At 39.8% G+C, this 22,915-nt stretch overlaps 1 protein-coding gene across 2 annotated transcripts in view; it reads left to right on the forward strand.

Moving 5' to 3' along the window:
• Positions 1–22,915, forward strand: part of PPM1B (protein phosphatase, Mg2+/Mn2+ dependent 1B) — a 61,044-nt gene that overhangs the window by 20,509 nt on the left and 17,620 nt on the right. For both annotated transcript variants that reach the window (XM_041413531.1, XM_041413532.1), the window contains 3 exons: positions 4,510–4,654; positions 18,983–19,846; positions 21,702–21,819. In XM_041413531.1, coding sequence (XP_041269465.1) covers positions 19,001–19,846; positions 21,702–21,819 — 964 coding nt within the window. In that variant the 5' untranslated portion in view covers positions 4,510–4,654; positions 18,983–19,000. Of the gene's footprint in view, positions 1–4,509; positions 4,655–18,982; positions 19,847–21,701; positions 21,820–22,915 lie in introns of those variants that run through there.

The raw sequence follows: 22,915 nt of genomic DNA on the forward strand, positions 1-22,915 counted from the left end.
TTTGCAAAGCTGCCCAGCATAACTGATGGAGAGATGATTCCACGTTTCTCTGCTTAACTTGTGCTGAGCATAACTCTGATCTGTTACAGAAGAATAGAGAAGTAAGTGCTTGCCAGGGATCTCCTGGTAGGCAAATGCAGATTGCATATGCACATTCTGAATTCCATTAAGGCTGGCTTTTGGTCTTCTTCATCTTCTGCTTGTATAATTCAACAAAGTTTGATTTCCTCACCAGCCAAATGAGCAGTCTCTGCTTCAGGCATTCAGTTGTACCAGCGTAGCTGTCTGTGTGTCTGCTCAGCCACAGAGCGTGGAACAGGAACAGGCTGCTGAGAGCAAATATCACTTAAGCTACTATTGCTGCCAAGATACCCCCACAGCCATAATGTGAATTTACTGATCTAAAGCTTACCTGAAGGTGAGTCACAGAGAATCTAGGAATTACACAAGTGCAAATATGTATTAAAAGACAGTCTGTAGGAAGAAAGTTCAGAATATCTTTTGTGAGATATATCAAAAAGCAGCTTTCTGATGCTGTAACTTATGTCCATCATTTGTGAGGTGATGTTTAAAAGTATGGACCTAATTAGAATGCTAAGCCCATGGTATTAACAGGTTTTTACGTGAGTGGGAAATACTGGTCTAACAGCATACTCCTGTTGGAAATTCATAATTTAATAGTTTAAATTACTAATTAGCTGTAGAACTTTTAACTGCAGACTTCAACTTGCTTAACTCAACTTTGACTGGAACTCCAAGCAAATTTATTTCAAGGCATTTGGCTTTTCAGGAAGTTCTGGGTTTTACTTCTAAAACACAGTGGAAGGATACTTTTGCAGATTTTCAAAACCATGATATTGTATTAACTGCTTCAAAAATGATAAGGCACTTAAATTGCTTCATACAGTTCTTAGTTTTGAACTTTAGTTAGTTCTCCTTACTTTAACTGATTAATATGAATCTTTTAGTGCAGCTTCCATGTTTGAAAAAGTGGGAGAAGAATTCACCAAACACTCCCACACCTGCAAGTCCACAAATCAAGACTTTGTTCTGTCTTGGTTGATTCACAATAGAATGACAAATCAAGATTTTCTATACAGAACCAAGACTGAACAATGTAGAACCACTTTAGCAGATGTAGAGAGAATCTTTTGTTACAATAGATGAAGAACTCTCTGTAGGATGGAAGTTGTGCATTGTATCAAGTAAGCAGGCAGAAAATAACTCCTTGTTTAGTTTTGGCTTTGTCATATAGGTACAATAAGGAAGAGTTACTGCATGAATTTGCAACACTAGTGCATTCCCCTGTGCTGTCACTTTCCCCAAAAAGTCAAATATCCCAGTGAATGCCTCTTTCAAGAAAGGGATATTGCCTTAGGTTTGTTTACTGTGTGTTAGAAACATGCCCTTGGTAGGTTGCAGTTTACTAGCCAACCTGTGGCATACACTGCTGCTCTTTTCTTTCTCCCTCCTGCTGTCTCTTACTTCTGCAGAATCTTCCAGTGTGTGGGACCTAGCTTATTGGGAGACAGTATTGGCAGTGGTGGTATTGTGCTGTCATAGGGTGGATCAGGCCACATCAGATTACAGCTTTCTGTAGATGCTCAGTCAATGAGTTGATTTGTTCGTTTGCTTATTTTAAAGCAGCTGTGATTTGGTTATCAATGAAAGGTCAGAGTCCAGGTCTAGCTGGTTGTGAGGCAGAATAAACAGTGTTTTTCTGATATTTCTCAGGCTGGAGTTTGGAAACTTGCAAAGAAAGGACTCAGTGTTGTAGTGGCTTTGTTTGTTTCAAACATTAGGATTCAGCTTGAGGAACATTAGTGCTTTGCGACCAGCATTATTAATATGTATTTAATCATCAGGAAAACCAGCATTTAGTGCCTACGGTCTGTAAAATATCATTATAGGGTTCTTGAAATTTCTCTGGACTGCTTAATTTTTATTCTTAATGAGCTTATTTTTGAATAATGAGTTTAGTTCTTTAGTAGTGAATTACTTATGATGGCTTTGTCTGTTTGGTCTTACATTCTGAAGAAAATATTGTAAAAATGGTCAAATTCAAATGCTTTATTAGCCCAGGAATATTTAAGTTTTTCTCAATTAAAAGCTATCCTAGGGTAGGGGGCTGGTGTCTTAGTAGCAAAACAGTTTACTGAATTAACTTAGTCCTACTAAAATATTACACATTTACATAGTACGAAGCCTTAAGTAGCCCAAATAAAATGCTTAATACATCTTGTAATTTTGTTAACCCCTTAATAGGAAGCATTCAGCTTTATTCTTGAGATGTAATTTATGATGAGCAATCTGGACAAGACATTTACATTTATGAATTGTAAGCATTTTTGACACTCAAACCATTAGGGGCTGGATATAATGGTTTGTTATCCCAAAGCTGTGTCATGAATTTAAATGTCTTTTCATACTGAGAGGAAACAACCCATGCAGCTTCTTTGGAGAGGTAAGAGTCACTACTGTGCAAAAGAAGTAGAGGTAGTGTCACTTAGTTGTGCCATATTCAGTGGTGGAGGCTATATATTAAGGTGCTTTTGTGTTTTGGGACACTCAATACTGTATTCTTTGCTTCTGAGAAGTGAGACAGTGTACATAGAATTTGAGTAAATGCAATCATATTCTCAGATAAAATGCTCTTAGCCCAAAATATCTATTTTTGAATCTGCTCTACTGTAAGCAACCTGCCGGCTAAAAGTCATCGTGGTCTAAAGAATGCTGTCACATCTTCTGTAGAGTAGAATCTGGGAGAGCTGAAGGCTCTTGTTGCTGAAAAGCAAAATGCTCGACTTCCAGGGCTGCTTTTGTGAGTTTGCCTCTTTTAAAGGCCACTGGCCACAGAAACACTGAGGCTCCTGAGCACTTGGTGCAAGCACCTTGGAACATTCCTGGCTGGGAGGGTTGTTCTGTAGGTGGGAGACAGTGCATGGAGGGAGCTGTGTCCTGGCCATGTGTTTCCTGTCTGTGCCCTAAAACCTTGTTTGTTGAAGAAGAGCTGCTTTAAACGACTTGGTGAATTTGCACCGTGTGTGTTTCATTTTACTCTGAAGTTCCTTGATGTGGAACCAGCTTTTTTACTGAAGCTTTTTTACCTTCTGGGGAGGGCTTTTGCCTTTTAGTTCAATACAATGATTTAGGATACTTTTTCAGAGTACATTAATGATTTAGTGCATGCTGCTTAAGGTGTAGTTACACAATACTTGGAACAAATATGAATTGGCAGCAGCTCCCAGTTCTGTATTTCTGTTGCTGGCACTTGTCTGATCTGGCATTTCCTAAGCTGGTTTGGAGACCTCAAGTGACAGGAGATAATTGACTTTTTCTGGATTAGTTTGGTTCCTTGAACATTCCATTCTATTGTGGTGTGTAAGAAGAGAGAATTCTGGGGAAAACTCAGGGCTTGCAACAGTGTAGAGCTATGGGCATGGAACTTACTGAACTCCTACAATTCTTCCAAAGGTGTAAAGTAGTCCTTTTGAGTAATTTTGTGCCTGTGACACTTCTTAGTAGATGAAAAGCACTACTGAGTGTTTGGAAGAGGTGAGCCGTAATGAAATGTTGTCGTAGCTCCATTCCTCCATCAGTGGGCTTAAAGTCAAGGTCAGCAGTAAGTCTCCTTTGTCACTCAGCTCATCCAGAGTTCTGTTATCAGTTTAAAATCTTCATTGTCACAATAGAACTTCTGTTTCTCTCCTGTCCCAGAGAAAGCTGGTTGTTATCCAGAATTTTTCCTATAGTAGTTCCTTCTACCAGTGTATTCTTAAGACAAGTTCTGTAAGATGCAGTGGTTTATAAGATTAAATATGTAGTCCCTGATCCATGAAGGATTTTGGGTGTTTGCATCCTGTTCAAAACAATGGGTAGATGCTGTTGTTGATCCACGTATCTGAATTGTTGGTTATTCAGTACTTGTACATTTTAAGGTGAATTTCTATTTAATTTTATAGAAAATATTTTAAAAGAAATTTAATTATTTGTATTACAGAGGATCTGAAATACTTTTGCAGTTGAAGCTTATTGCTTTTGTTTTAAACTCTTGAGCATTTTTACATCTAAGGAAGCAGAATAAAGAGCTCACAAATTACACATGCTGCACATGGTGGGTTTAAGTCTTGTCATACACTCAAGGAGTGTACTGTGTCATCTGATTAGGTGAATAAAATTAAGGCAGCACAGTGATGCTAGCAGGCGTGCAAAAGCTATTCCTTCTGTTACTGAATTTAGGGACTTGAATGGCAGGTAATAGGCTGATGACTTTTTAAGTGCTTGTCAGTGTTGGTGAGGGAAATAGAGAAAAATATTAATCTGATTCTTTGTTAGCATAAATCTTGAATATGGTGTTTAGAGAGTTTACTGAAAGGTCTTTGCACATCCAGGCACAGCTTTAGTTCAAACACTTCTTTTTAGGAAAAAGTTGTATTCATGAAAAAATTAATGTACAAATCTGTTGTATGCCATCTGGAGTAGCTAACTACTTCCTTTGTTTCTTTCTAGGAAATACCAAAATAAAGCAGATGTTGTGTCCTGTACTGTTATCTCAAGGTTTTGCAAGTCATTCAGTTACATGCTTCTTGGCAGCAGGAATGTAAACTAATTCTTTCAGCACTGAACTAGAACCTTGACAAGGTTAAAATTACAGGTAAGAATGAATTTGCGACTTGGAAATTTATGGGAATATGTAATTCCTTTGACTTTGTTTTTAATTTGCAATTTGTAAATGACCATGGATTTAATGGAAATTTCTGAACAGATTGGGTAAAATGATGTTTTTCCTTCTTTAAATATATTTAAATTTTCCTTACTGTTATTTTTTAATAGGGAGGAAATATAATTTCAAGTACAGCTTCTTTCTGTTACAATGCAAAGAACTGTTAATAAGTGGGAGACAGGGAAATGTAATTTTTCACCACGTAAGATGTCTGCTGACCAGATTTTGGAGAAATTATGTTCTCACACTGAAGACTGCACAGTGTCAGTAAAAGTTATGAAGTGTTTTGCCCACTATGTGTTGAGATCAGTTTACGGTCTGCACATGGCTTTTTTCCCTACAAGGTCCATATTTCCTTAAATGCACTAACAGCAGTGGTGCTACTGAAATTACCCGTTTTAATCAGTTACAGAAAACCTCTACCTTTCCCTTACCAGGTTCCCTGTAGCTTCAGCTTTTGGACCACCTTTTCAAGGGTAAAGGTTGATGTCTTTTTCCAGGTCAATGAAAATGTTTTGGCTGCTGGTTTTCTGTCATTAACTTTATCTGATGATGACTGAGAACTCTTGTCACCCTCTGTCACCTTCTTCTGAACTTGTGTATAGGGAACTAAGAGTCAATGTTCTTTGAATCCTTTTGAAAAAAAAAAAGATAAATACAGTGCTGTAAGACCATAGTAATGGAAAGAAATCCCATATCTCCACAAATACCTGTGATAGGGATTGCGTATTTTGGGTTGTGTGTTTGTGAAAGGTTTAGTTCTGTTTTTAAACTGGGACTATTTGTTTTGAAGACTGTCTTTGAAATGGGTTTATTGCATGCGTCTGTTGTCTTCAGAATTGTGATCAAATGAAGTTTTTTGAGTCTTGATTACACATTTTAGTATCTTTGACAGGAAGAGTTGCTTGCCTCTTTTCAGTAGTGGCAGGTAGGAGTATGGACTGTTGCTCTGAAGCAGTCCTATCTGTCTTACTCTGAAGTTCAATAATGGATAGGTTGTAAATCGGCTACAGGTTTGTGCCAAAGAGGTGTTGTTGGTTTTTCTGCTGCTAAAATGAAAGGGGCGTTCCAATGTGGTTTGTTTTGAGGGTTTTTTGTTAGTGCTGTGCTGTTGAATGTTTGCACTTACTTTGCAGTGATGTAACATGTTGAAAAAAGGCACAACCTTTTATACTGTGCAAGTCACACTTTATTTGAATGGACCTTTAGCACTCGTCCAGCCCAACCCTTCTATCTGGCTTCCTCAGATTTTTGTGTGAATAAAGAAACCAGCCCTCAATTATGTAAATAAAGGTGTTTTGCAGACCTGCTGCAGAACACTTATTCTGGTGTTTCAGACCTCTTTAGCAGTAATTCACAGATGATACGAATAAGTGATTCATTGCTGCCCTGCTCTCACAAAAGTGTGTCTGAAACTTTTTGTAAACAGACTTTGCAAAAGGTAAGAAAAGTTGTCTTAAATGCCTAAATTTAGAGCAGGGGAGAGCTCACTCCTAGTGACATAATGTGTCATGCTAATGACACATTTACACATGTAAAATTCTTCAGTTTTAATACCAGTAGTGTAGTGGATAAATTTTGGTTCTTTTTCTTCAAAATCTTAGGTGCTCTTTCTATAGTAAAAACCTGACTGTTGTTTCTTAGATTGGTGATTAAAAGGAGCAAATAAAATTTAACTCAACATACTTGGTCCTTTATTGAATTTAGAGAACCAAAACAGCAGTTCTGCATAGAAATAATCAAAAACTTTATATATGAAAGATCACTTCTATGCATAGTTAAAGCTTTGTACTATCCACGTGCCACCTGTGCATCTGTTATGAACAGCCCAGTAAAGAAATGAGAACATGCTTATTGGCTACAGGAAATATGAGCAGGTATGAACAAGGAATTTCACCAAATATCATAGGATATAGGTCTTGTCATAGGATGGTCAGTAGGGATAGGCAGCAGTACAGTGCAGATTTCCACATGTTATAATAAAGGCGCACTGAGTTGCAGGGTTTGAGTTAAGGACAAAATGTGATTTCAAGATTTCTGTGATTTCAATCACAGAATACCTGGCCAGGTAGTACCTGAATTAAGCAGGTAGGCCTGTTTCACTGAAGTGCCAGTGCGCCAAATTTCTAGTCCAAGAAAATGGTACAAGAACATGAATGCTGATTTAGGCTGAGCTATCTTTACTTCTGAAGACTTTAGCTTCCATCCTGTTCCCGGGCAGGTGCTGGCAGCAGTAGTCTGCTTTGCACTGTCTGGGCCCAGCCTTGTTGTGTTTGCTGAATCAGCCTGGATATTTGCCTATTGTCATGTATTACTTTTTGTGTAGTTACTGTGTACCTCGGATAAACTGTTTGCAGGTAACAAACAGGATTGAATTTCCCGGTCTTTGAAGTGTTTGGAGGAAGTCTTGGTAAAGAAAAGGTGAATATGTTACCTGAAAACCTAAGATGAGTGACATTAAGACATTGACAAGAATAGTCACTTTCTTACTGAGAATGACACTGCATACTTCTTCAGTTAAGTCCCTAGCAGCGGTGCTAATCTGAGCTAAGGGCTGCTGATATTCAGAAGTCACACTGGCGAATGCAGAATTCTATGTAGCTAAGAAAAGCACTGCATGTTTTTTTTTTTAAGTTTTCATTTGGGCACAGAACTGTGTGAAATTGACTTCTGCAACTTGAATAAGAAGGAAGCTGTGTGATAAAAGTTCTGTGACTAAAAAATATGTCAACCTGGGCACTGATGACCTTGTATTAAGTACAGTAATTGGAAAGCTAGATGCAGAGTCTGCTCTCAAGGTTTCTGTGAAGTTCATCTTGAATATCTGAGGTATGATTTCTAACCTGTAGCTGTTGAGCTGCATTCCAGAAAAAGAAGAAGCCTCAGCATAAAGTATGCTATTTGCCCATGGGAGACAGATGGTTACCACATAGGCTGAGCTGGAAAATCTGTAGTTAAGTAGCATCATCCATATTTTAGTAAAGTGCAGAAAACAAACTATAAAATTAATCTCTGAAAGGACCACGGGCATGTTTTTCTCTTGTTAACATAGCTAGAAAGGTTTTAGCCTTTAGCCTAGCTCCTGGTGCTCCTTTCTATTACTTTGTCTTTTGTGTTGAAGGTTATAGCCCCCTTGGATATGCTGTCTAAGCTGCTGGCTTCCAAACCCACTGCAGTCAAAGTCACAAAGTTTCATAATACTAAAGCTAACTTTGCACTTCTTCACTGAAACAGTTCAAAGAGTAAGGGCAAAAACATCTCAGCCAGCAGTTCTGAAAGAAAAGAAATTGCTGGCACAATGTAGTGGTGAGTAGCTGAGGCAGAGCAGAAGCATTCATGTTTTCAGGTACTGCTACTGGCATTGAAAATAGGTGTGAATATACAGCGTTAAATTATGCCTGTGATTGTTTTGTACCTCCAGACCAATTTGAAATAGCTGAAGTTTATTCTGAAGTCTTCATCTCCTTTGTAACTTGGTGGTTTAAAAGTAGTGTGGTGGGGGAACATTGTGTTTTGTTTATCTTTGTTATTTGTTCTTTTCCCCAACTGTTGTAACAATGTTGTGCTGAAATTAATTTAAAAATTACAGCTGTAGCTCCTAGGCACGTATGCTACCTGGTGGTAGGGATGGCTTGCAATATTTTTTTGAATTCTTGGTTTAGAAGTCTCTTTGGCTTCTTTCACAACATCCTGGCAGGAAAAGTTTTGGTGGGAGGCTCTGTATTGGTATTTTATGTTGATACTTATTTTCTTTCTGTCAATGTCTTTGGTCAGGTGACATCCTACCTAAAGCCAACACCCATGGCCACAGATTACCTAAAACCAAACCCAAATCCTCCAAATAAAACCCCGGAATGGTAATAACTGTTCTTCTGTGTTGTTCATTTTTGAGTGAAAATAAAATATTTAGATTTTATTCTTAGGTTGCAATAATTTGTTTGACTCTGTCAGTACTTGTGGCTACATAGTTAGAGTAGCTACAGCAGGTCTCCAATAACTATTGGCCTAATGTACATGGATGTAGTGTCAGTATTTTTAAGGTCAGTAAGCAAGAAGTGAGACCAAACTTTCTGGGATCAAAAATCAAAACTATTTGCCGTGTGTGTAGACAGATGTACTGTGTAAAGTCTATATGTGCACATACACTAGAGAGAGACTGCAGGATAGATGCAGAGGAGCTTTCTACCAAGACTAAACTTCGAATTTTTTTTGGGGGGGGGTTTTTTGGGGTTTGTTTTTTTTTTGTTTTGTTTTTTTTATTTTTTTTTTTTGTTTTCTTTACTTGAACCAGAGAAGTTATTTCTTCCTGCACTTTCCATAAGTTTTGAAATTGTTTGTCATGGATACTTACGATTATTTGTCTTTTACATCTTTAATATCTAGTGCAGCATTTTTTCTTTTGAAATGTCGTTCTTTTTTTATAGTAGAGCACATGTGCTTTGTAACAGGAAATTCTGGCACTGTTTCTTTTCCACAGCCCTGACTTATTAGAAATGAGTATCCTGTTGAGTGAATCCTTCTGAGGAAGAGACATTTTACAGTACGCTTTCATGACCTAAGCCCAAAAGATTTATGTTGGACCATTCTCATATTATGAAAAGATAGAGTATTGCCTTTGGAACTGTTAGCCATCAAAGTGATATTAGTTTAGTTCTGATGTCTTTTATGAAACTGACATGTGATGTGAAAATTATTTTATAGTATCTACAAAAACTTTGATAATGGCTTTTAGACTTTTGTGATCTAATTATGTGTTTGTTGCTGTCATGGTTTAACCCTAGCCAGCAACTAAGGGCTGCACAGCTGCTTATTCACTTCACGTCCTCCCTCCCCAGTGGGATGGGAAAGAGAATCATGAAAATCAGAAAATTCATGGGTTGAGACACAAGCTTTTTAATGGGTCAGGGAAGAAAGAAAAAGAATTAAAATATGCAAAACAAGTGATTCACAATGCAATTGCTTACCACTTGCCAACCATGTGAGCAGTAGCCTCTGGCCAGCTTTCTCCCCAGTTTATACATTGAGAGTGATGTCATAGATTTTGGAGTGTCTCTGGCCAGTTTGGGCCAGCTGTCATGGCTATGTCTCCTTCCAGCTACTTGTGCCACTCTGGTCTTCTCCGTTGGCAGGACATGATAAGCAAGAAGAGTCCTTGACTTAGTATAAACACTGCATAACACACTGGTATTTTTAGTTGTTGCTATCAACTTTATTCTCAGTCTGTATTCAAACCACAACTCTATACCAGCTATGAGGAGGACTGTTAAATAACTCTGTCCCACCTGAAAGCAGGGCTATATCCATTTGCATCCTACCAGGTGCCTCACTTTCCAATACTCCCAAGTAATCACTATCACCTTTCCTGTATTTTGATATATACAGAGATACCGTTCCCATACTATATGGGCCACCCTTTCAAAATGTTTGTTGAGTTTTGGCCCATGACTTTTGACTTCGTCTGTTGTAGTAGTCCTTCAGGGCAGGAGAGAATGTGTGTAGCATTGGATTGGTTTGCTGAAGCCAGCACTAGTTCCATCACTGCTATGCGTGGCTGGTTCTGTCATCAAAATTCCATTCTTCATTAGGCTGGGTAATTCTATTACAATACCCTTGATATGGCATTTAACAAGAAGCATCACAGAAGTGATGGCGTACAGTATTTCATAGCAGGCAACATAATATTCAGATTATTCGCTGTTCTTACCCAGAATCAAATCCCCTTGAGGTATGCATCGGACTTCCCCATCCTTCTGTGTTACCCTGCAAGTGCACCCAGTTTCTTGAGCAAATGCAATCCTGTGGATGATGGCTGGATCTCCTGTTCAGATTCTTTACCTTTCTTTATTCTATGGCAAAACCAATTTTCAGAAGGATTTGAACTACTTTTCCCTCTCTCAAAAACTTCTGTTGTTGTATTGCCTCACACAATATTGCCATCAATGTTTTAAGTGTTCTAGAGCTTTGCTTTGTTTCAATACTTTTTTTATCAGTCCATGGCTAATAGTAGGTCTGTGTTTCCACCCCTGGAATAGTTGATTCCAGGTGTAGTGGATGGACCTGCGCTCCAGGCTTGAGAAAACTGCACTAGCAGTACCAATTGTGGCATACTGCTTGGCTGCCTCTGACTCCAGTTCGTATTGAAGTTCCAGCAGGTCTGTCACAGCTGGACTCGGAGGTGGCATGGCTTTGTTCAGGCCATGACAGTGTGCTGTTAGTCTGCACTGGCCATATGGGACTGTTAGATTCCTGCTGATCACTCCTTGGCTCTCCTTGATGACAAATCAACTTATGGATGGTGTCAGGATGTTTTGGTTGGTGTGATTCTGTGGCCAGTGGACTGTTGTGATGGCACCTGTTGTTCTTTGACCCACACCAGAAGCATCCTCCAGGAGATGGGCCAAGGTAGGCAGCTGTTTAATTTCTACTCTCTCCAAGGCAGCTACACCAAAGGCCCAGCAGTACCTTTTTGAGTCCTTGGAAGTACACCCTCGTGAGGCAGTATAGGCAAAGGATGCACTGGAGTCTCAGGGCCAGTCACAGTGGAGTGCTTTTGCCACTCATTCCCAGTCAAGCTCACTTTCGCCTCCAACAGAGTTAGGTGTTGGGATTGCCCTGGCACTCCAGAAACACAAATAGTGCCTGCCCCTGTGCAGCACTGTTTCCTAGAGCCTTTGACTCCTGTGGGTCTGCTGTGCAAGGTGTCCAATCCACACAGTCCACTAAATCCAGCTGTTCCTTTCCTCCACCTGGTGGAGGCAGGGCCCCTCTAGTCCTGGCTGTAGTATTCAGTTCTGGGCCCCTCAGTTTGGGAAGGACGTTGAGACGCTTGAGCATGTCCAGAAGAGGGCAACAAGGCTGGTGAGGGGCTTGGAATACGAGCCCTGTGAGGAACGGCTGAGGGAGCTGGGGGTGTTTAGCCTGGAGAAGAGGAGACTCAGAGGTGACCTTACCACTCTCTACAACTTCCTGAAGGGTAGTTGTAGTCAGGTGGAGGTTGGGCTCTTTCACCAGGCAGCAACTCAGAATGAGAGGACACACCCTTAAGCTGCATCAAGTGAAATATAGGTGGGATATTAGGAAAAAGTTTTTTACAGAAAGGGTGATCAAGTACTCGAGTGTCTGCCCAGGGAGGTGGTAGAGTCATCATCCCTGGATGTGTCTAAAAAAAGACTGGATGTGGCACTTGGTGCCATGGTCTAGTTGAGGTGTTAAGTCTGGGTTAAGCTCAATGATCTTAAAGGTCTCTTCTAACCCAGTGATTCGGTGTGATTCTGTGTGTTCACTATTTATTCACTTCTTGTAAGTGTGAATCAGAATCCCTTGAAGATCAGGAGTAAGAGTAGCCCCTCTACTCTGTCTGGGGAACTAGAGGCTCGCTAGAGTCTCACTAGAGGCTCACTAGAGACTGGAGCAGCAGTGTCCTGCAATAACCCTCTCTTGTGATTTTTTTTTTTGCTATTTCCCTACTCATGCCTGTAGGGTCAAGGTAGATTTTTCCATCCCACTTCCTCATGTCCTCTCTGAGGTCATACAGAGTGGCCTATGCTGTTTATGCTTACTTCTCATAATTGGGACACTGGTCCATACAGGTGGGGAATAGGATGCATAAGCCTTCCTTGTTCACCACCAAGATACAGGCCTGTAGTGAGGAAGAGGCATTTTGTATTATTGTTTGTATTATGGGAGTTGGCCAATTTGTCTACTATTTGTCCCTCTCAATCTTTCTAGATCATTACTGCCAATGAGTTGGTGTATGACAATGGTTGACATTCTACCACATGGGTCATGTACACTTGTCTTCGTCTGGGTCTTTGGGTAACTGCTTGTTGTTATCATCCACATAATTGTAAATCTCCTCCAGCATGGCTAATTGCCTCAGATACTGGATGCCTCTATCCGTGACAGTCCACTTGCCTGGGTGGCATAACCTATTCCTTGAAGGAATACCTTTCCTTCATAACTGGAGTCACTTCCAGAGGCTGAGGGCTTGTGCCCCTTTCCAGTTCCTTGGTTAATGCCCACCTCTGTAGAATGGGATGCCAGCTATTTGGCTTCTCTATCCTCTAATTCCAGGTTGCTGGGCCTGTTATTCCAGCGTTGGAGCAACCAGGTGATGCCCTTGCCTGGATGATTGTTGGAATCTTTTTGCATATGTCACAGCTCACTCAAGGATAGGGATCAGATGATTAACTAGATCTTTTATTTATTCTGCCTCTTCTCCCACCTCTCCTCATTAAAGCCCTTATGCTTCATCCCGCACTAAATGAGCTCACCTTTGCATATCTCTCTCCTTATGTGTAGCAGCGGCTGGTACAGGCACGAGTTGGTGCTTTGGTTCAACCACAGTGCCTGTCACTAGGGTTGGAGTAGCCCCTGTGCCCATCATTTTCCCATCACATCCAGAGGCCTTTTTTCCCCTCAAGGTACGATCCTGAGCATGGCTCAGTAGGCCTGGCCCAGGCTGCAGCATGTTGCCGTGGGTTTTGCCTCTCTGGGATTTCCTGGGTGGCAGCATAGTTTCTCCCAATATTTAGCTAGTCTTTCCAGATTTTGCACTTGTTGAGGGCTGAAGTTGCAAAGCACTGGAGGTGCCCACTGTCCTAGGCACTTGCCCAAACTATCTCCCACACCCTGGCACTTATCACTATCCAGCCTCAGGGCAGATCCCTGTGGGTGGCATTCTGAAATAATTGTTGATCCTAAAACAAGACCTTGAACACAATCAGAAGACACAGCAATAGGAATGCTGGTTTGAACATCCCAAGGATATTAAAAATTCCCAAGTGCTGTTTTAATTGGCCTTGAGGAGAAAGGGAAGAGGAAGGGAGATAGATATCAGTCTCCCCCATGGACTGGGTCTCTGAGAAGAGGTAAAAGTTGTAATTATTAGTAGTTTCCTATAGATGGCTCCCAAAGTATGGAGATGTGGGCAGTGCTGAGTACAAATAGCAGATCAGTTTCACAAGCAGCAGTTCTGTCATATTATGAGACAGTTACAGAGTACAACAACATAACCTTAGCCTGGTTCCCATGGGTGACAAACAGCCAGGGGGCAATATATACAAGTAAAATATTTTATAATGCGGCTTTATGAACAAGGACACCACACCATCTTGGAGAGCAAATACACCACCACTGTGACCAGTGACTAATAGAATGAGTACTTGTAAGAAATTTCTTCTGATAGTCAGATTTGTCATTATCTCAACCCGTTGTGCCCTGTATTGGGCACCAGAAATGTCTGTCATGGTTTAACCCATCCAGCAACTGTGTGCCACACAGCTGCTCACTCACTACCCTGATCCAGTCAGATGGAGGAGAGAATCAGAAGAATAAAAGTGAGAAAACTTGTGGGTTGTGATAAAGACAGTTTGAAGGGGCAGAAAAGGAAGAAAATTATAATAATGAAAGAATTAAAAAGAAATGAGGCACAATGCAGTTGCTCGTCACTCGCTGACCAATGCCCAGCTAGTTCCCAAGTGGTAGCCCTGGTCAGCTTTCCTCCCAGGTTATATATTAAGCATGATGTCATATAGTATGGAATATCCCTATGGCTAGTTTGGGCCAGCTGTCCTGGCTGTGTCCTTCACAACTTCTTGTGCCCCTCCCACCTCCTGGCAGGGTATGAGAGCTGTCAAGTCCTTGACTTAGTATAGCTAACAGTACTTAGCAACCACTAAAAACCTCAGTGTGTTATCAACATGATTCTCATACCGTATCCAAACCACAAGTCTGAACCAGCTACTAGGAAGACAATTACCTCTATCCCAGCTCAAGTCAGGACAGCTCTGGCCTTTATGACAGTAATCAAGTAAATATTTCTGCCTGTTAAATATAAATCTGATTTGAAAGGAGCATGCTTTTCTCTTAAAGTAGCTGCCTATTTCCCCTTTCTGATATAGTACAAACTAATGAATATCTATACCTGAGCAAGAGCTATTTGTGAATTTTTAAGTAGGTCTTTAGAGAAAATGAGCACTTGGGGTCTTTTGTCTTTTAAATGCAAACACAAGGTTGTGCAAAGCTAATTTTAGGGCTCTTTTCCTATATGGCTGATCTAATACCAAAGAGTCTTCTTCACTGTGTAGCTGGGGCAGAAAGAATATTGATCATGAATTCTTCTTGCGTGTCAGAGGACATGACTTTTGCCTTCATTCCTCTATACCTCAAAAGGCTAGATGTCTTTGGTTTCCTGAGTCTGAGTTGTTGCCTGTATATGAGATAAGGACCTCACATAGGATTTCACTCTGGTAGAAAACATTAGAGAAAAATACAGGTTGGAACTTCAGAGAAGTAAGCCTTTGGTTAGATTTTTGCTCTGGGATGTCAGCTTTTGTTGGAGACTTGTTACCCTGAACTTCCTTGGAAATGACTCAGCTATTGATGTAAGACTAGAGAAGAACAATGTGCACTAGAGAGATAGCTGGAGCCTCTGCTTTGGTAGCGTATTGCTCAGATTCAACTTTTTCATCACCAGAGAGGGGCAGAGGCCAGTAATTTCTTCCTATAAAGTAATTTCTCCTCTGTAAAAGTATTCCAGAATCCCTTTGAGCCTTAGTGATTATTGGTCCTGCCAGGCAATAGGTTTTTTTAAAAAATTTGATTATTATTGTTTTCTTTTTTTTCCAACCTCTCCCAGGGTTTGAAAGACTACATGGAGAAGAGCATCCTAGGGTTTCATTTTGATCTGAGTAATGTATGGTGTTTTAAAGAATGGTATGTGGAGCGTGGGCAAGAACTAAGGCCTTCTCCATTTCCAAGAAAATTTTGGTAATTACAGTAGACATGGTCTTCCTGATTTTGAAAGTTTCATCTAATAATTTTATGTGGGGTAAATATTTTCACCACAAGGAAATTAATGTTTTCTCAAACCAATCTGTTATTCATTTAAATTTCATACAAAAATGAGATCATTGGAAAATAAATCTCAAGACTGAAGAGTACTGAACTTTTGAGTTTATGCTGATTAAAGCCATGACTGAATTACTGGTTTGCTGGTGGGTGCCTCATCTGTTCTTCTGCTGACTGTGTTTTATCTTAAGACTAAATCTTTCTCTACAAAGATGTTTGGCGCTTAATGCCTTAACTCCCTCAAGAAATGTTGAGCTGGTTTGACTAAGACGAAGTACGCTGAAGTCTTAGTTAAAAACTTGAATGGTGGAAGGATAAATGTGCTTAAAATACATGGTACGAGTGAGTGGTTGTTTAGCCCAAGGACAGGCTTTAGCAGTAGGTAGATCCTGGTAGGCTGGACTGGTGTTCTGATGTTACTGCAGGAGGTATAATCAAGTACCTGGAATAAAGTCACCTTGTCCCTCCGTACGGCCTGGCTGGTGACCGTCGAGGAATGAGCTTTGCCGAAGAGAGCCCAGGGATGAGTCCTGATGGAGAACCAGGACAAATGTGTTGAACATTAGGGAGCAGTGTGTCTGAAGGGGGGAAGGTTTGGCACCTATTAGAAAAGGTGTTCCCAGTATTCTGGGAGAAGTGGTGGTTTTCCTCTGTTAGGAGCTCGTGAGACTGCATTGGGAATGCAGTGTGGACTGCTCACCTTCCAGTACAAGAAAGGCACAGACATGGAGAACACTCTGTTACTGAGAGGCCAGAGCCTGTGATGTGTGAGGAGGGGGAGATAGTTTCTTCAGTGTGGAGGAGGAAAGGCCAAGCTGTCTTCCAACACTGTCATGGGATAGACAAGGTAACGCTGTGTTCCTCCAGGAGATGTGTGATGAAAGCCTAGGAGGCAAAAGACACAAGTTGATTGCCAGACTTACTGATAGCAAGTCTGTCTCTACATCCTTTATTTGCAATATTAAATGGGATATTTAGAATATTAAGAACATGATCTTGAGTTCTGTGGTTTTCTTATTTTCCAGTTTGTTATAAGTTGTAAAAAAATGAGCCTACTTATGAAGCAAGTAAAACTAAGGTGTGACACATGCCTTTGGTGGTTGTTTTTTGGTTTTTTTTAAAGCATGTTTAATTTTATGGATATAAAACACAGCACAATACTGAGCTCACAGGCCTTTGCAGTTACATAGGTTTTGATCTTTTTCCTCACTCAGTCACATGATTTCTTTCACATTTTTGATTTTAAGAATGTAAGGACACCTGATTTTAAGAATGTAAGTTAACACAATTAAAGGAATTTCATAGAAGGTATGAAGTATTGGAGGGTATCTGTCATTTTGGCAGCATTTTGGTCCTGTATGACAGTTTCACTGGTAAGAATGTTTTGTGTGCTTTTAAAGTAGTTTTATATTGTGTAATACGTGAATAAGTGATTGTAAGATACTAGAATTCTTTCACGAGTCTCCTTTACTGTAAAGGAGACTTGTTCAGCTCTTAACTGAGAACACTGGTTGCTGAGAGCTCTGTTTTGTGGTGGAATGTTGCACTGTCTTGCTTACCCTCTGACACAGATTAATTTTGTTTGTTTTCAAAGCAAAATCAGATGTTTTGAGAGAAGGGGTTGTGCAAGATTTTGACTACTTATCTCAGTGATGGATACACTTTGTGAGTCCTTTCCATCGATTCACAGTGTTACAAAAAACTGCTGAGCTGTTGGGATCTTCAGCAGTGCATGGAGATCATTGTAGCAGAGGTAGTGTGGAGTTTGGTTGATCTGTGTGTAGTCCTCTGTATACTTCTTGTGTGTTAGGTGAGGGGAATGGTAGAAGTAAGGATTAATTAATCTCTTCCTGGCCAGGCAACAAATTCTTAAACTAGAATTAGCTTATCATGACTCTGTAGGTTCTGCAAGGTACTACTGTGTCAGAGACAAGTGACTGCTCAGGATCAGTCATGGCAGAATTCTTGCCAGTTGTTTTTGGATGAAATTTGCTGTAATTTTCATATCTAAGGGTTTTGTAGGATGATGACTTCTAGCATGGTCTGAAGTTGTGGTATCTGAGTTTCTGAGATCTGTGGATTAAAGAATGTATTCTCTACTAACTTCATAAAGAGCAAGGTAGTTTTTCAGGTCTGTGTAGGACACTTGAGTCTAGTACAGGAGAGGAAATCAGAAGGCTTCTAAAGCTTCAGCACAGATTATTCACATTTTACCTGTGAGCTTGCATTCTGGAGGTAGAACTTCTTCAGTATTTGGAGACTAACTTTCTGTGGATTATTTACTTCCCTTAGCTCATGTCTCTTGTAATTGAATACATTTTGTAATTTATAAAATTTATTACTTTAAATTTATTTGAATAAATTCTGAACTTAAAATGCCATGTAAGCACATGAAAGTCTTTCGGGGATGGCTGAGAGTTGAGGTTGTTCAACCTGGAGAAGCCTGCGGAGATTTTATAGAGGCCTTTAAGTACCTAAAAATAACGTACAAGGAGGCTGGAGAGGAACTGTTGGCCAAGGGTAGCGATAGGACAAGGGAAATGGCTTCAAACTGTAAGAGGGTAGGTTTGGATTTGAGATAAGAAAGAAATTCTTTACTGTGAGGGGGAGACATTGGAAGATATTGCCCAGAGAAGCTGTGGATGCCCCATCCCTGGAAGTGTTCACCACCAGGTTGGAGGGAGCTTTGTGCAGCCTGGTCTAGTGGAAGGTGTCCCTGCCCATGGCGAGAGGGGTTGGAAGAATATATCTTTAAAGTTTTTTCCAGTCCAAACCATTCTATGATTCTATAGTAAATATTGAAATGTTGTTTTATGTTGTTAACTTGTTAAAAGATTCTTGTGAGAGGTTTTCTTGTATTTAAGTGGGAATTACTGCCTTGGTTCTTTTGGTGGATGGTCTGTGTTCCCCTATGGTCACTTCTGCCATGCCTTACAAGAATACAGAAGTAGCATGGTACATGCAAAGCTAGGGAGACCAGTCCATTCTGATTTATGAACATTAATTGTTTTTCTTCATGCCACAGTAAAACTGGAAAGAAAGTAGGGGTGATATAGTTGTTGTTTTTCCATCCTAAATTTTTCTCTGCAGAGGATTTCAAAATCAGCAGGGCTGCAAAGGTATATGAACTACTCTGCCTTCGTATGGAGATTTATTTAATTTTTATGAAGTAGCTCTTCAAAAAAGCCAGCAGCCCAACAAAAAATACTGAAAATGCATACAGAGGTTTGTAAATTCACACGTCATTCATGTCATGTATTAATTATTGTTTTCCTCCGATATAGTTGTTGGCTTTTGCATGTGTGCATGCTTTATCACTTGTTTTGTAAAGAAGAAACACAGGAAGCTAACAACAAAGCTGATATGGAATGGTGGTTTTATAAACAAGGTTTCTTCTCTGTTTTACAGATTCAATATTGCATAAACATGGGTGCATTTTTGGATAAACCAAAAACTGAAAAACATAATGCTCATGGTGCAGGGAATGGCTTGCGTTACGGCCTCAGCAGTATGCAGGGATGGAGAGTGGAAATGGAAGATGCTCACACAGCTGTTGTAGGTATTCCCCATGGCTTAGAGGACTGGTCCTTCTTTGCTGTCTATGATGGTCACGCGGGATCTCGTGTTGCAAATTACTGCTCCACGCACTTATTAGAACACATCACTAACAACGAAGACTTTAGGGCGACAGAAAAACCTGGATCTGCTCTTGAACCTTCAGTGGAAAATGTCAAGAGTGGAATCAGAACTGGCTTTTTGAAAATTGATGAATATATGCGCAATTTCGCAGACCTCAGAAATGGCATGGACAGAAGTGGCTCAACAGCAGTGGGAGTTATGATTTCACCTGAGCATGTATACTTTATCAACTGTGGTGATTCACGTGCTGTTCTCTATAGGAATGGACAAGTCTGTTTTTCAACACAGGATCACAAACCTTGCAACCCGAGGGAGAAAGAGCGAATCCAGAATGCAGGAGGCAGTGTAATGATTCAGCGTGTTAATGGTTCATTGGCAGTTTCTCGAGCTCTGGGGGACTATGACTACAAATGTGTTGATGGCAAAGGCCCTACAGAACAACTTGTTTCTCCAGAGCCTGAGGTGTGTGAAATTTTAAGGGCAGAAGAAGATGAGTTTATCATCCTGGCTTGTGATGGCATCTGGGATGTAATGAGCAATGAAGAGCTCTGTGAATATGTAAAGTCTAGACTTGAAGTATCAGATGACCTGGAAACAGTGTGCAATTGGGTAGTGGACACTTGTTTACATAAGGTATGTGTTTTCTCCAAACAGCTGTCTAAAATTATCTTCTGGTTAGGTATAGTGTTAACAGCTGTTCCTGGCCTACTGTTCCCCTTCTCCAGCTTCTTTTCCTCAAAGTTCTGTACCCATTTGACTGCATAGAAGAATATACAGCCTCACCCTATATGCTTAGAAAGGTGATAGCAATTGCAAAAATAAAGGCTGTTTTTTTCCCCTAAGTAATGCTTGCATATAGTTCCACCTCTAAACGTTGATTCTAAATACAAAATTTGTAAAATTAATCTATTCTGAGCAAGATGCTTTGTGGGTTTTTTTGTTCTTTGAAGACGGGCAGTGTTTGTATCCTTTGCATAAAACCAGTGGCACCATCTCCTCTTCGAGGTGTTGTTCGTCTGTCACTTGTGCCCTCAGCTCATTGTAGCTTAGCTGGAGTAACACCACCTTTGCATCTGAACTTGCTTCCACTCCTCAAATTTAGTTTGTTTGGAGCAACTACTGGTTGGTCTACATATGTTAAATAGGTATTCCATTTCCAACATTCAGTGAAAAGTGCAATTCCTGCTAGTACAAACAAAAGTTCCTTTGGTAGGCCACAGACTAAACATGCAATTTTGAGGAATATACTGAAATTCACAATTGAAGCTCTAAAGGGTAAGTTGAGTGTTTTTTCCAGAAATAGGGTTGTATTCCGGCATATACCATACAGTGTATGATTGATTTAAATGCTGTTTAAATTGCTTTTCTGACCAAGAACTCAACTAGCCCTGTTAAAGCATGGTCACTCTCAGATTCTTTCAGTAAAACTGAGCGCTGACCACATGTTTATTTTCCGAAGTCAGATCCTGGATCTCTGTAACAACCAGGCTGTGGATTGTACCACTAAGTGATAGGTGTCCTCATATGCTTGGTACAAAATGGAATATAGGTGAACTCCTAAGCAGTATTTCTAAAGGAATTCATTCTAATGTCAAATTCTTAATTGCTTCAGGAGAAGGATTTGTTGTGATAGATGATTAGAACTATCCAGTAGCTTGGGTTTACACAGCAACAGTATGCAGTGACTAATGGCACTAAAGATTCTACACACAAAAAGTGAAGTTAAGATTTGATTTTCAAACCAGTGGTTTAAATTATGATTCTGCTGGATCCCCTTGTAAGAGACTTAAAATTGTGTTTTTAAATTTGGTTGCGAATTACAATTTTGAAAATAAAATATGAGCAGGAAAATTGTATCAGTGTGCTAGTAAAGAACTGGCATTGAAATTAGTATATAAAAAGCCATTAGGTGATATTTCTGAGCACATGATAGTCTGTAAGGTCAGCTTGGCCATGTAAAACATTTATATTTTATACTTGCTTCAAGGTGTTGTGTGACACAGGTGCATTCTGATAAACAGACCTGTAATGCATGTAGTAGTTTACATGAATACCCTGCAACTAAAAATTACTTGCTTGAGCTAAACTATTCTAGTAGTATAGGGGAGTATTCTGCATTTCATTTTGCAATGGGAGATGTTTTGCAATTTGGTTTAAGGTAACATTACACAACTATCTAATTTCTGACCTGTTTTATTGATACTATTTTTAAATGGTTGACATGTTGGTAAGTTCATTAATTATTTAGTCTTCAATACTAAGAATATACAGTCAAAATAGTCAAATTAATTCTAGTGAGAGGTGTAGTTTGGACACTGAGAGGTTCTTATTGATGAAAATACAGGATTTTTTCAGGGTTTCTTTTTTTTTTTTTTTTTCCCAGGTTTGTCTGTAGCACTGTATTTGGAAAAAGTACAAATGTGATTAGAGGAGAAAGATGAAGAATAACACTAAAGATACTAACTTCTCTTTCTTTTTTGTCACATAGGGGAGTCGTGATAACATGAGTATTGTATTAGTTTGTTTTTCAAATGCTCCTAAGGTCTCAGAGGAGGCAGTGAAAAAAGATGCCGAGTTGGATAAGTACTTGGAATCACGAGTTGAAGGTAAGGAATCTGCTTAGCTCACTAGATAGTGAACAAATCACAGTTTGATTGTGATAGTGAACACAGTAGTGTCATAACTATCTTGAGCATGAAAACAAAAGCCATGAAAGACATTATGCCACTTTTATGTTGGGTTAAATTCAGGCCTGGTTATAACGTTGAACTTTTGTACGTCAGGAAGAATGTTTTAGGCCGTGTGCTTAGTTTATCCAGGTATTCTGCAAACATTTTCTTAATGTGAGCTCCAAGTTTTTAGTGCTGTCTTCATAGGTTAAAATGCAACTACTGACCTTGCGGAGTGTTGTATCAGCTCAATAAATTGTGATCTTGCTATTGTTCTGCTTATGAAATATTAAAAGGGATGTATTGTTTGTACTATTTCTTCCCTTGTTCTGTGCAAGTTTTTGACAGAAAGAAAAAGCTGTACTTGGTTTTTGTGTCAATGTCCCAGTAATCCAGATAGTTGGTGTGGCCACCCGAAATTTTAATATATATACATGATGGTCTTCAGCTATGAGTTATCTCTGAGCACACAGATGTTGTGTGTGGTGTCTTTTCCTCTTGTTTAAATGGGATCTAAACTGAACTGGGTTGTATATTTGTAATTCCTGTTGAGATTAGAGAGCACTAGTGGTCACTTCAAATGCTAACTCTAGGCCTGTTTCTTGGAATTTGGCTTACATCCCAGGTTTCCTAGATGACACTAGTTAAGATAAATACCTGTTATCTTCTGTGTCAGAGTAGAGTACATGAGCTGTTAATAGGCTCTGGGAGAGGGCCAGGAGCAGTTCCCTTCACTGGCAGCAGTCAGGTGTACGCAGTGGTTAAGGGTTAGTATTCCCAGCTTCTTGGTGGCTGCTCTCTGTTAGCAAATAGGTGAAAATTGTATGGAACTGCAGTGGATTTTCTTGCTTTTATAAGTGAATGTTCAGATTAATAGAAAAGCTGTCAACTTGTGATCAGAGTGTCTGGGTTAACTAATCTAACTTATTATTTTTAGCTCTGTTACCATATTTAACTAAATAATACATATACAATAAAAATAGTTGAGAGTTTGTAGTCCAAACTCATGTGGAGTCATTTCAAATATAATTCA

Source organism: Onychostruthus taczanowskii, unplaced genomic scaffold (assembly GCF_017590055.1).
Source record: "Onychostruthus taczanowskii isolate IOZ18803 unplaced genomic scaffold, ASM1759005v1 scaffold42, whole genome shotgun sequence".
Lineage (NCBI taxonomy): Eukaryota > Metazoa > Chordata > Aves > Passeriformes > Passeridae > Onychostruthus > Onychostruthus taczanowskii.